At 47.7% G+C, this 14132-nt stretch overlaps 1 protein-coding gene across 1 annotated transcript; it reads left to right on the forward strand.

Annotated features, from left to right (window-relative positions):
- The first annotated feature begins 7997 nt into the window (after positions 1-7997).
- HAND2 (heart and neural crest derivatives expressed 2) lies at positions 7998-13853 on the forward strand. Its single transcript, XM_033160308.1, has 2 exons — positions 7998-9239; positions 13003-13853. The coding sequence occupies exons 1-2, from the start codon at positions 8658-8660 to the stop codon at positions 13099-13101; spliced, it is 681 nt and encodes a 226-aa protein (XP_033016199.1). The 5' UTR covers positions 7998-8657; the 3' UTR covers positions 13102-13853.
- The last annotated feature ends 279 nt before the right edge of the window (positions 13854-14132 follow it).

A 14132-nucleotide genomic window follows, 5' to 3' on the forward strand; every position in this document is an offset into this window, starting at 1 on the left:
TTGAAATCAAATTGGATTTTTTTGAGTCTCTGGACCTTGTGGATGTTGGCACATATTGTGACTGTACTGTTGCTGCGAGCTTGTCATGGCCTTTGACTAGAGCAATTTTACTGTGCAATCCTTTGCAAGTTTACTCAGAAGTAAGTCCCACTCTGTTCAGGTTACTTCCTGGTAAATGTGCTTAGGATCTCCGCCTTAGCATCATTCTGCAAGATCCATTAGGTTGTGTCCAACCTTACTCCTACTCAGAGACGACCCATTGAAATGAACGGATGTGACTCGCTTAGGCACATTGATGCCAACTCTGAGTAGGACTAACATTGCTTACAACTCATTTTGATTTCAAGTAATATTTGCTGTCCGCAACTATAGGAAGAAGTAGTCCATGAATCACCCCCGTCAAATGCTGAAGCTCGGGCAGTTTCTTCCAAGTAAACATCGCCTTGCTTCCAAGGCTATCACCTTCAGCTAAAATTTGATTATTGAAAGAAAAAGACGACACGGAATAGCAACAAAATAGCATGTAATTTACTCTGCTTAATTCTAGAGATTTTGTGCCATGGGTCTGTAGACTTTTACACGCAAAAAGAAAATAACACGGAACGAAGGTCACAGATGTTTATTTTTACCCTTAAATTACCAAAGACAAATTATAAAATGTACGGGGGGGGAGCAACGACATTACAGTAGAGATGAGAAAGAAACCATGCAAATAACAACTGTTTAAATATGGTGTCCATATTTGTTGTGGCCTATATAGCGGGGCAGGGAGAGAGAGAGAGAGAGAGAGAGAGAGAGAGAGAGAGAGAGAGAGAGAAGCGAGAGTTCTCTGAGATTCTTCAGCAGGGCAGAAATTTCTGCCCATATGATTTAAGTACCATAGTGCATTTCAAACAGGACTTGAGATCGGAGTTGGGTCCGTCGCATCTTAAATCTGCGGCGAGCTTGGGCAGTCCTTCATACATTGAAATAGTTCTCTAGCTTGTCAAGTAATAACATTGGGAAACGGCTTAAGAACCAAGGGGCGCTCCAGTGCCTCGATGGCGCGTCGAACAAGCCAGCCCTTGCACTTTATGATACCACCCACCCACAAACAAGTGTTTTCTACTCGCCTAGTCAATTTGCGTAACTGGAACTGCTGGGGGTGGGGCGGGGGGGGGAAGAGGAGGGGGAGATGCAGCCCGCCAGATGTCAACTAGCCTTCAAGACTCCCAGAATTCTGCATAAATTAATAATCTGAAGAAAAAGAAGGTTTGGCGGAAAGATGATACAGGCCTCTGCGAATAAACCTGTCAAGCTGTAGCCTGACCCCCCTAAAACACAATCAAGCTTGCTTGCCAGTGTTTCCTCATGAGTTCAGTGAAACTTGTTTCTGTGGCGTTTTAAGCCAACCGTTTCTCCTGGCTTGCCTCTAATCGGTTTAATAGGAGGAGATGCAAACCACAAACCCGCTGGAGTCACAGGACGGCCTTTAAATCCATCCAGATCCTCCGGTCGAGCTGGAAAGCGGCTGTTCCGTTGCCATTCTCGCTGCCCCGACCCCCGAATGACTCGAAGACCGTCTGCAGTGGACAGGAATCCAAAGAAGCTGGGCTTGACACGAATGGAGCGCATCTGAGAGAAGAGCGGGATATAAAAATGCAGCTATAAGAAACATGTCAGCATTATGATCTTTCCCTAAAAGGATTCATTCTCTATCTCCCCCCCCCCTCTCTCTTTCCATGAACGTGGCGAATTCTGATGAAGGAAGTAAAGGCAATGATTTGCCTCCATTGAAATTCGTGGGATGCAGTTCGAGAAAGAATTGCTATTGCAATACAAGGGCGGGGTTGAAAACATGCAAACAAACAAACAACACGTCATGTGATGACAGCTGGTGTGCGGGGGGGGGGAGAGATGAAAGGGGGAGGGCGCACGACCTCAGGTGCCACCTTGCAAATATTTACTACTCCTTGGCCTTACTATGGCTGAGCTAATGGCGAGTGGAAACTATGGCAGAACCTGCTCGCAAGACCCACCAGCTAATGTAAGGAAGAGCAACTGGTTTCAAAGGCGATTAATACCCAGGACTTGATTTCATTTCACTGCGGTTTACTTCCAAGTGAACCTGTTCGGGATAAGGCTGTAAAGAGCACAGGGCAGCCGGATCCTAAACACAGGTTTTGATTGGGATACGAAAAGTAACTACGGTTTAGAATCACAATTTGGGTAGGAACGAACAAGCGGGAGGAGGGAGAGAAAGTGGCGATTGTCTTCTAAAGAAAACTGTTTAGCATCCGCGCGTTATTAGGGTTATAAATGCAGGGGTTCGTTCGCTGGGTTGTTCCCGCTGGGAGGATTGGGTGGAAAGAAAGAAAGAAAGAAAGAAAGAAAGAAAGAAAGAAAGAAAGAAAGAAAGAAAGAAAGAAAGAAAGAGCAGGACAACATCACGTGCCGAAGTGTGTAGATTAGAACAAGGGCCACACGATGCCTGGTTTGGAGAGGTTGCATTTCTTACTGGGACGGTCCTGTCGCCTGGTGTATCTGCTGTTTTCACTGTGAACCCAAAGAAGCTGTTTAATAGTACAAGTCAGTGACTGCAATCCTACGGACGCTTATATTTAGGAGCAAGTCCCATCCATCCTGTTGTTGTTTGATTGTATTTGGGAGCAGCTTTAGAGGCGGAGGAGTCAATACGGGGGACCAAAAAGTGGCACAGAAGTAAATCGCAGAATTTGCTTCCGAGTCAGTATGAATCAGATCGCCGTGCGTGCGGAGGGGGTTCTTTATCTTAGGAGGAGAGCGCTCTTGTATTACCTATCAAAACTACAACTGAACAGCTTACATTATATTCCTGTTTTCCTCCGTTTGCTTGGCTGCGTGACTTTAGAAATCATTTTTAAGTGGCAATTTAAAAGCCGTGTGCCGGCTTAAGTTGGGAGGGGGACGAATAAAAACTAACTCTTAAAACACAAAAAAACGTTTTGTTTTCGATTCCCTTCAGTTAGTCTTTGAGGCTCCTTTGGTATGAATTTTGCAAGCAAAACAAATGCCTGCAAAAGAGTGCGCCTCTCCCCCCCCCCCCCGATATACACTCGCATAATATAAGCACATATTTTCCCTTACTTGGGTTCATTTTTAAAAGCAAAAAGGGAAACGGAAGTTAGAAGGCAAGGGAAATAATTTGTCTCCCAAGAAATAAATATGTGGCTTGAAAGCACGTGGACCAAAAGGGTCCCAACGCAGCCATCTAGCCGGTCCCGCCTATGTCACCTGTCCAGCGCCTTGCGCACGGAGGACTCTAGTCCGCGTCCACGAGACGGAGCCCTCCCGGCATCCGTAGTTGAGGACCCTCTCCAGGACATATCTTGACCTGCGATTCAGTGACACACTTTGCTGAACTGCGCCCTCCCTCGGACTTGCAGAATATCCACTCCACGGTGCCCCAGTTCCCCCCAGGCTGATTTTACTTTTCCACAGCAGTTTGAGAAGGCTCAGGCCAGAAAGACAACGACGCTCCCTTTGAAAGGCTACAAAGAAGCAGTTATGAATGTACTGCTGGGACTAGAATCCGGCAAAGCGAGCAAGCTCATTTCTTCCTCCTCCTTTTCCTTCTCTCCTCTTTACCCTCCAGATCAGCATCCGCGCATTTCCTCGCAGCCATCCTCCTAGTTTATAATTTTCTCTTCCCTTTATTCCTTTGCTCGTCCACCTTTCCTTTTCTCCCCTTCCATAACTCTGAACATCCTCCATCTGTGTCTCCGTTTATTTATTTATCCTGCATCCCAGGAAGCAGAAATATTGGAACTGAAACCGATTGGGATCCATCCTCCTAAACACGTCTAATCCGCAATAAAGCGTTTAGAATCCTGCTCTAATTCGACTGAATCCCACAACCACTCTCCTGCGCATGGTTAAACTGCTAAACCATCATTTACTTAAGCAACCTATAAGTGTGCAGATTTTCAGTCTGAGCTAATATATACTACTATCACCGAACGTGAGCTTCTGTCCGTTTTACAGTTGATAAGCAGCACCAATATTTGGAAATAATCAATCATAAATCTCTCGAAGAAAAAAAATCAAAGCTGCATTGTAGTGGAGATCAGTGCGCATTTCTACGAAGTCACGCATTTAGGAATTGAATAGAAAAGAAAGCGCATACAATTATTATTATTATTATTATTATTGGTAGGGTGTGTATCTGTGTGAGGCAGGGAGAGTGTGCATGCCGGTGTGTGGAGAAGATTTCAAAGGAGACTATGGGAAAGGAAAATAAGTGATCCTGCGCAGGATGCGTCGGCCTGGCGGTTTGGGGTAAATAAATAAACCCACAACTTCTGAGAACTGCAGGACGCTGCATCCTATTGGCGCGCTTTGCAAATCAAGAAGTGGCGCTTTAAAGGCCGCGGTTTGGGCGTCTAGATAAGGGAAGCCGCTCCCTCCCACCCCAAATTGCATTCCTTAAATGGTTTGCGGGCTGCTCTTCTGATCAGTATCTCAGGTGGCTCTGGTCGCATTTCGCTCTGCCGCTTGCTTGCCAAAGCTTTTTATCCCTGGAGATATTAGGGAACCAGCTGCAGCGGTTCACCACAGCCGCTCTTAAGTTTTTCAGGCTTGCGTTGGGGGCACGCCTGAGAGATGGCACTCCATTTATTTGCACTCGAAATTGTCTGCAAACAAATAGGTCCATTCAGCCCCTGCAAAGCCCACATTTCTGGACTGATTAATTAACACGCGCGCGCACACGCATGCATCCAATCAACCAACCGCAACGCATCCAACTATTATTCAGATCCTCTCATAGCTTTTTCTGGAGCAATGAACTCTTGCTAAACTTTGGTGAACAGCCGGATCCGCAAACTCAAAACTAGATTGTGGTCCAAACAACTCAGATCCTAATCTAAAAGGATTTTGTTCTAGGAGGGAATGAGTCCCGTTGCCTATGTTCAAGGGATCTTATTTCCCAGTAAATGTGCACAGGATTGCAGCGTCAGAATGCAAAACGAAGCATATTCCTTGCAAACAAAATCAATTGAGGCCAAATGCGAGATCACTTTGCTTGGAGATCTGGGTGTTAATCGACTTACATTTCAATGCCTTGCGTGTCTGTTCCGGAGCGAGTCACACTGAATTCCAAGGGTCTTGCTCCCAGAATAACTGTGGACATAGGATTGCCAACAACATATGCCTGGACCTGAAAATCGGAATCAGGCCAAACGCTTGCAACCGTGGTCCGGGTGAGGACTCGGATTTTCGCATCCTCGCTGCTCTCCTGACTGCCATCCTTCACTGTAAGTGGGCGCGACCCAAGTCCCACCGAAAGCCATGGCCCAATTCTCGTGTGACTGAATGTTTAGGGTTACATTGGGTGTTCTTCCCTGCGTTGTACATCACGGTTTCGCAAGAATAATAGCCAACCACGAGAGCACCCTGGATTGAGACAGGAACATGCCGCAATATACAGTACTGAAAAGAGATCGGCACGTCCCATTATAACATCCATGTGGCTTATATTTGTGTTTGTTTCCATTATACTACCGCTATTTACTCTGCATATTTAATTCAGCTCTCCACTCCCGCACTGAGCTACACATACACACCCACCCCACCGGGATATACCGTGCACTTAGGTTTATTTCAGACGCACAGTATTCTGTTCGGGGCAAACGAGAGGAACGGTTTTAAAATTATGTAGGATCTCCCTGGTGTTAGGATCATCGCCGGCGGCAGACCGTTCCTGACACTCTGATGTTAAAAGTTCACAATCCTAGCCATAATCCAATTGTACACCAGATTCCACTCCCGTTTGAATAGAACAGAATCAGAGTATAAGACTTATTTACTTTTTTAAAAAAAATAGCCTAAGCACACAGCAAAGCTGCAAAACAGCAACCACGCACTTTCATTCAATTTCCATTCATATTAAAGCTGAGGGCGCGCTCCAGTCTTAGTTGTGCTATGCATTGCAATGCACCAGCTGAATTAGGTTCAATACCGCTGTCGCTGTGAGTGAGGATGCATGGCAGGAGGAACCTAGAAGCCTTTCGCCACGGTCCTAGCATGCTTACTCGGGAGTAAGCTCCGCAGGGTTGGAATGAGGGTAATCCAAGTAAGGGCGCACGGGACCGTAGCCTTAATATTTCCCCTTCACTTTTGCCGTTCAGATTAGACTGTAACCAATAAACTGGAAGGCAGGAGAAGCGACCTTGGAATGGATCCGCGTCTCCATGTTTAATCTGCCCTTCCTTCTCTCAAAATATCAGGAACCCAAGAATACCCCCCCCCCTGTGGGCCTTGCAAAAGCCTGCGATGTGCAAACAGTTAAGCCGATGTGCTCGGATTTGAGCCCATGGAAGCGACCACAAATGAAGAAATCGTATTTCCTTCCAAGGATTCTCCTGGATCGGTGATTTGTTGAACTCCGATTTTGGAACCGCGTCCTAATCTGCTCCAAATCCTACCAGTTCTCTTGCCAAGACTGGAAAGATTCTTTTGCCCAGCCATTGAGTCTTCTTGGAGGAAGGAGACAGGGAATGTACTGTACTCAGATTTCTTTCTCCGAGCTACCAGTTTGTCTGTGAAATGCAGTTGGGGATCTTTTTTCCTGTTACAATGTGTTCGACATCCCCCAAGCACAAAAATATATCCCTATATCTGTTGGCGTTGTGCCGGGCCTGCCTATTAAACATCTCTTTAACAACTCCCTGCTCATAAGTGAAACCCCTTTTACTTTAAGTTTGCCTAGGCATTTCGATATAGATAGATAGCCTATATTCAGTATTATGATTATTGGTGAAACAAGAGAAAGACAGACATATCTTTAAATTTTGGTGAACTGAAAGGAGAAAATAAGGTCAGGACGTGCTGTTAAAAATATTTGGTTACTTACCCAGTTGGGCTGGCTAAGTGAAGCTGAGTTCAGGCAGGGATTGTGTGAACAGCCCAAACTGCTGATATAAATTGATTCGGGTTCACATTGCTTTCTTTTGAAAAGTAATTTATTCCTTAAAATCTCTCTTGCACCCGACCCCCATGCTCGGCCTTCTGGGCAACCGACTGTTTTGTACAGACAAGAAACAAGTTCCCCCACTTTACAACTGATTCGATCTAGTTTTTGCTTGTTTAATTTTTGCCACGTGTATAGTGCGATTGACAACTCCAGATAAATCATAACCAAACCAGAAGTCTGCTGTAAAGTGAATTGCAGGAGGAAACTCATTAACAAGGTCCACTGCAATTGTATTTTGCACTGTCAGAGAATTCTCCTTGTTATACCGATTCCGATTACATTGTAGGTAGAAATGGATCTCATTGATTTTTTGGGGGGGGTACTTCCAAGTGATAGCAAATTGTGGCATTCATTATGGGGGAAACATTCTGATTGTCCCACACTACCCTAAAAAAAAAATCCTGAAAAAGTCCCAACAAACATTTGTAACTTCATAATCCATCACATCACCGCTACTGCTGTCACTACTCTGTGAGTAACACATTCCCTATTGCAAGATCATAAACAAGTATACAGTGATAGAAAATATACTCAAATACGGGTGCATTATAATTATTATAACATTATATTCCATGCAGATACATTCCAAACCTTGGAACCATAGAACACCTTAATTGAGATAATCAGCTATTTTAGTCCTTACATCTATCAGCCTGTCTATCTATTCCTCCATCTGGCTCTCCATATCATCAACCCAAATAAATGCATGCACGCCCGCATACTTACAGCGAAACGTTGTTAAACCCTCGCGTTAACCTCTGTTGATGCTTGGAGGGGGGGAACCTTTGCCTCGTTTGTTTTAATTATATTATGGATAGGAACCGCAGCCAATCCTAAAAGAGAAGCCGAACAATTAGCAGCGCGAAGATCAAAAAAAGTTTTATGGCCCGCAGAGGGAGGCCCCGCCTCCCGGCTGCCCGGATTGGCCCGGAGAGCCTCTGACGACATATATTAACCCGAGCTGCCCTAAACATGTAGCTGTACATGGAGATCGGCTGGGAAATTCGACCAGTGCCCTGCGCAGCTCCGAGACCGGGAAGCCTTTTTTTGAGCGTTACTTTTTTGTTCCCCATCGCCGCCAGCACCACCATCTTCTTCATTCTCGTCCTCTTCCTCAGCTTCTCCTTCAGGGCCAGGAAGAGTTGCGGATTTCCCCGGAGGGGCAGCTGCGAAGCAGCCAGGAAAGCGGATGGGAGCCGGTCAGATTTAACCGCAGGAGTCGCTTCCAGTCCTGGGAGGAGAAGGAACTGGACCCAGTGGGTAGGCTGGGGGGGACATTCCGGCCAAGGGGAGGCTGTCGGAGGAAAATGCAGGTGTAAGTAAACATTCCCACCCCCAAGTTGTATTCATATATATATTTAAAATCCCTCTAAGAAGACGCCACAGGAAAAAAAAGACAGCGAGGGAAGCTCACCTCTTGGAGACGGGAGGGGCCCCTCTTTTCAGGGGGGACCCTGCTCCCCTTTCTTGCCTTCCTTCGCCCATTCAGCCCCAACATCCCGGGCCGCATGAGTGCCGAGGGAGGCCCTGATCCTGCTGCCTCCAGGGGGCTCGGGGGCCTCTGCAGCTCTCTTCCGATGGCCACCAGCCTCTGTTAAAGACGCTCTTCTCGGCAGCGCAGATCCAGGGACCGGATCGGGGGCGCTGGGCTCCCGGGGCCCCGGCGATGAGTCTGGTAGGGGGCTTCCCGCACCACCCCGTGGTCCACCATGAGGGCTACCCCTTCGCCGCCGCCGCTGCAGCCGCCGCCGCAGCCGCCGCCGCCAGCCGCTGCAGCCACGAGGAGAACCCCTACTTCCACGGCTGGCTGATCAGCAGCCACCCTTCGGAGATGTCTCCTCCCGACTACGGCATGGCGCTCTCCTATAGCCCCGAGTACGCCAACGGCGCGCCGGGCCTGGAGCCCCCCGCGCACTACGTGGGCGGCGTGGCCCCCCCGGGCAGCGGCGGCGGGCCGCCGGGTTTAGGGGGCGGCCCGCGGCCGGTCAAGCGGCGCGGCACGGCCAACCGCAAGGAGAGGCGCAGGACTCAGAGCATCAACAGCGCCTTCGCCGAGCTGCGCGAGTGCATCCCCAACGTGCCCGCCGACACCAAGCTGTCCAAGATCAAGACGCTGCGCCTCGCCACCAGCTATATCGCCTACCTCATGGACCTCCTGGCCAAGGACGACGCCAACGGCGAGGCCGAGGCCTTTAAGGCCGAGATCAAGAAGACCGACGTCAAGGAGGACAAGAGGAAGAAGGAGCTGGTCAGTACGGCCCCGGAGGGAGGGAGGGAGGGAGTGGGGAGGGAGCACTGGAGCACAACCACACACACTCCCATGCCCAGTCCGAAGAAGGACGCTCTTCTCCTGAGTTTGGAGCCGGGCCTTCTTCCCCCCAGAAGTAGCTGCTCTCGAAGTCTGCTTCCTTAGCAGTCAAGAAGAGGGAGGCGGCCTCCGCCTACTCCAGCGACTGTCGGAATGGAGTTTTCCTCGGCCCCATGGCCAATGGTCAAGGGTGGTGGGGATGAGAGGTGTAGCCCATCAAGCTGTGGAGGACCACAGGCTTCCCGCCCCTGTGCTTTAGGGAAAGTGTGTCCAAAGAGGACTTCGTTGAGCCCCTGAAAAGCATAGCCCAGTGAAGTGCAAACACGTCTAGGATCGGGTTGTAAGGCTACGTCCCGAGAGAATGGAATAGAAAGGGAGATCTAAGCTTTGAGAAGGGGAGCAACGCTCCATTGAAACCAGTAGGGTTGTACCCAAGAACGCAGTTAGTTGCTTTTGGGGAAATCCCGTTTACTTCTGGAAGGTTTGCCTCCACCTTATTGTGGGGGAAAGGAGCGTCCCGTGTCCTTGCTTTCCATGGGATTTAATTTCCAAGGAAATATTCTGAGGGCAGCCCCTGCTAAAACGTTGGCTTGAGCTCCAAGTCCATTCATACCCACGGAAGATCGCAGCCTGCGAAGGTTGCTCTCTGGGCTGTGGGAAACCAACGTGTTGGACACGTGAAATACTTCCCTATCCTCTTCCAGATGGGATCACAGTAGGTAGGACCTGGCTCGTTTACAGGCTCCCTCTCGCACACACGTTCTTTATTTGATAGGAAGGTTGTGAATCCGTAAATACGTGGGAGATTCCAGGGAGAGAACGCGCAAGCGGGAATCACTCCATCACCTTCCTTCCCCGACTTAAGAGGCCTTAGGGCAGGGGTGGGGAAGCTACAGTTCCCGGCAGCCTCAGCCAGCAGGGCCAATGCTTTGTAGTTCAGCAACATCGCGGGGCGAGGGGAGGCACAGACTGGTTTAGAGAGATTGCTCTTCGCTATCCCATAGTAATCCTTCTTGGCCCTTCAAAAAATACGGAATAGGGTGTTTCCCACTGACTTCGCTGGAACATTGTTCTGAAGCTCTAAATTTAAGGACCCCAGCCTTTATTGGGGGGTTCCCGTAAACCCAATTCGTTTCACCTGAACCAGCCTCTTGAGTGATTTTAATTTCTGCAGCCTTGTTTAAGAAGCACAGGCAAAAGCTCCGCAAACCGGTTAAACTGGTGGGCTTTGGACTGAAGCTGTTTCAGAGGCCATCCCTAAACCCTTGACCCTAAACGCAACTCCCTTCGAAAGTAAAGTCGCCATGAAAACCGAAGGCACCATTTTCAAACGTATCCATTTGGAAACGTCAGGGCAATGCCTTTCTTAGGGTAACCAAAATGTCACAAGAGACTCCCTTAATGCCAGGGACAAGTTTCTAGTCAGTTTCAATGCCGGCCTTTCGCTTTCGCCCTCAGCTGCGGATCCGAGTGGAAATGTCCCGGTTCCGCTTTCTGAGCTAAACTATCGGTCTCCTAATCGACAAGTCGCTGATTTCAAGGGACTCTCCCTTAAAGCAAACGGGATTGTCTTTAAATTAGTGAGTTGTGGATTGGAACTGATGAGTTGTGGATTGAGGCCCCAGCCAGCAAATCTCCTGAGAGAGCCTGCGGTCTAAAGAAACGTCGACAAAGACAGATCCCTTTGGGGAAGAAGTAGGACACACACACACACACACACACACACACACACAGACACAGACACCAGTGGGGTTTCAGATGTGCTGTTCCAGGCTGCAGTCCAGCGGAGGATTCTGTGTGTTTGGAACCCACTTCCTCATAAGGCTGCAATCTGCAGGTCACATAGTAATATTGAACCCTTTAACTGGAGTTCCTGAGCTACGCGTTGATCACACAGTAAATCAGGAAGGTTCTATTTACTTTGAAACTTATCAGGCAAATGTATTGGGGGGGGGGCGAACTCCGCCTTCCACCAGTAATTCAAAATATCATGCCCTCTTCCTTTCCTCCAAGAATTTAACCTATAGAATACGCCTAGTTAATCGCAAGAGGGAAGAGGAAACCGGTTACAATCACAAGTTTTCTGTTTTTCTTTAAATATAATCGGGAAGGATATTTTTTTTAAAACAAAATCAGCAGTTGCTAAGGGACCAAGAGCTGGAAACTGAAGCGCAATCCTGATTAGAATGGTTAAGGTTACAAACAATCCTGGGATGCAATTTTTTATATAAAATAAAATAAAAATCTAAAGTAGACTCCATACGTTTGCTGTGTTATCTTAAAGCGCTGGGAAACATCTTCCATTGAAATAGGTGGGATATCCAAATAATTGTATTTAGCACTCTGAACTGGAATTAAAAAAAAAAAAGGTTTGAGTGCACAATACTCGAAAAAGACGATCCCCCAAGGGGTGGTGGGAAGATATTTCCAAGTATTTGGGACTCGGATATTGCCCATATACAATACTCAGCTGATCAGTACTCTCAGATCCTAAGCATGTGTATTTCACAAGAAAATCAACGGTGGGTGCTTCCAGGCCTGCTCAGGGTCTAAGTTAACATTCTCGGGGGGCGAGGCTATACTTGCACATCTCATACATTAACTTGGGATACCGGGGTGAGGCATTCATTGCCTTGGAAGGGACTTTATTGGAAATACAGAAAGGCTACAAGCAGGCTCTGGTGACTGTCTCCAAGAAGAACCCCCTGAGTCTTATCCCTCCTTGTGACTTGGCTATTTATATAACCAGTAAACATATGCAACACGTGTGTGTATAAGGGAATTTTAAATCTATTCGTTTTCCATTCAGTTGGAGAGCGAGAGAGAGAGTTATTGTGTAGACAGTATAGAGCTGTGGGGGGAAGAATGATGAATGAGTAGATGCAAAGTCGTTTGGGGGGGCTGATTTGTTTTTTAGGTGTAGTGTTTACTTAGACACGTATCCCACTACCTCACTGGGCGTTTGTCCTTCAACCTGAGATTCTGGGTAGTTTATACACTATTGGGCTGTTCAGTGAGCCGAATGACTTTTTTTTTTTTTTTGCTTTGCTTTGCTTTGCTTTGCTTTAAAGTGTGTGTCCAACGCCTGCAAATATGAAAGTCTTTTATAGTTAAAATAAAGTTCATCCTATATTTGGAGAAGCACTTAACACTCTGTTCTCTCGCGTTTGGAGAGCGAGCCGATTCAGAAAACCGTCAAGCCGGAAAAATAAGCAGGCCAAACAAATACTATATTATAGATGAGGCTACAATTCTGTGCACGCTTCACTTGGGTGTAAACCCCACAGAACTCCCGGGCCTTTAACTGAGTAGACGCGTGTTGGGTCGCTGTGGGAGCCGTTTTCCTTCCCAAGGGTTTGCGCTTTTGCGCTGCATCCGGCTCCTCAGGCGATCCTGTACACACACGGGCTGCTCAGAAGGCTCAGGGAAGCGTACTCCATTGGACCAAGTCGGTACAATTCCGCAGTCCTAGCTGGGTTGTGTTAAGTGTGTGTGTGGATCTGATCCCTCCACGTTTTGCGAGAAAGCCCGTTTCAGAAGAAGCGCTCGGTCTGCTCTGCTCCGAGGCCTCTCAGCAAACGGACCGAGGCTCCTTTTACGCCTCCCTCCTGCCAAAGAGGTGCGGGCGGGAGGAGGTTAACCCAGATAAAACGCAGGGAGATAATCTCTTTGTTTCTCTTCTCCGTCTCCTCTCCCGGAACAGAACGAGATCCTGAAAAGTACAGTGAGCAGCAACGACAAGAAGACGAAAGGCAGGACGGGCTGGCCGCAGCACGTGTGGGCTCTGGAGCTCAAGCAATAAGGCGCTCGCAGGACTGCAGGGAAGGAGCGCCAGAAGAAGCCTCGTCTTGCAGGGGGGACTCTCTGCGCCTTCGAGAGAGCCGCTGCCGAGCTGAGGACTTTCTGTTGTTGTTGTTTTGGAATCGTATGGTTTATTTATGTGCAATTTCCCTCCCCTAGTCTCGCCTTTAAAAAAAAAAAAAAACCCAAAGAGAAACCCGCGGATCTTGGAAGAAAAGCATTCCATATTTGAATATATGAAGAAGAAAACTCCGGCGTGGTAAGGGGGATAATGGCGTCTCCATAGTTTTGTTTTGTTTTTCCCTCCTTCCTCCTCTCTCCCCTTCATTGAATGTTATTTTTGCTTTATTTGTATAGAACAACACACGGGACAAAAAGAAAGAAAGAAATCTCGCAGGCATTAGTGTGTCATGTGAAGTGTATGTGTTTAATACTTGCCCCGTTGGGTCAACACGTTGATGGCGATCTCAAAGCAGGAGCCCACAATTTCTGCGTCTTGGGCCGAGTCCGGGGCTTCCCAGGTTTGTCCTTTTCCCCCATTGTGGTCGCTCAAAGAGCTGGAAAGAGCTGGGAGAGATTTTGCGACAGCTCTTTTGTCCAAGTGCACTTCGGTCCTCAAGGAAGCGAACCGAACGTTAAAAATTAAAATAAAAGTAAAAACGAATTGTCCGTGGAGCTGAATTTAATAACGCAAAGGTGTAAAGGCTGTACGTATTCAATAAACCACTGTGTGTGTGTTTTCTAAAACGAAAATGTTCGATGCCTTGAAATGTTTTTCAACCCCTTTCCTTCCTGAGTTTTGCTATTGTCATCCTGGCCATTTACTTCCAAACGTTAGCTAGACAATAGGTAACGTTTGGAAGTAAATGGCCAGGATGACATATCAAGTTGAGATCCTGTGGGCTGGTGTTGCCTGCGAAAGCCTCGTTGTAAGCGGTGACACTTACTTCCGAGTAAACGCGCGGTATACGAATGGGGTTGCAAGCTTATGCCTTTTGTTGTGACCCCGGTGAAAGGGTAAAAGAGAAATAT

Source organism: Lacerta agilis, chromosome 9 (assembly GCF_009819535.1).
Source record: "Lacerta agilis isolate rLacAgi1 chromosome 9, rLacAgi1.pri, whole genome shotgun sequence".
Taxonomy (NCBI): Eukaryota; Metazoa; Chordata; class Lepidosauria; order Squamata; family Lacertidae; genus Lacerta; species Lacerta agilis.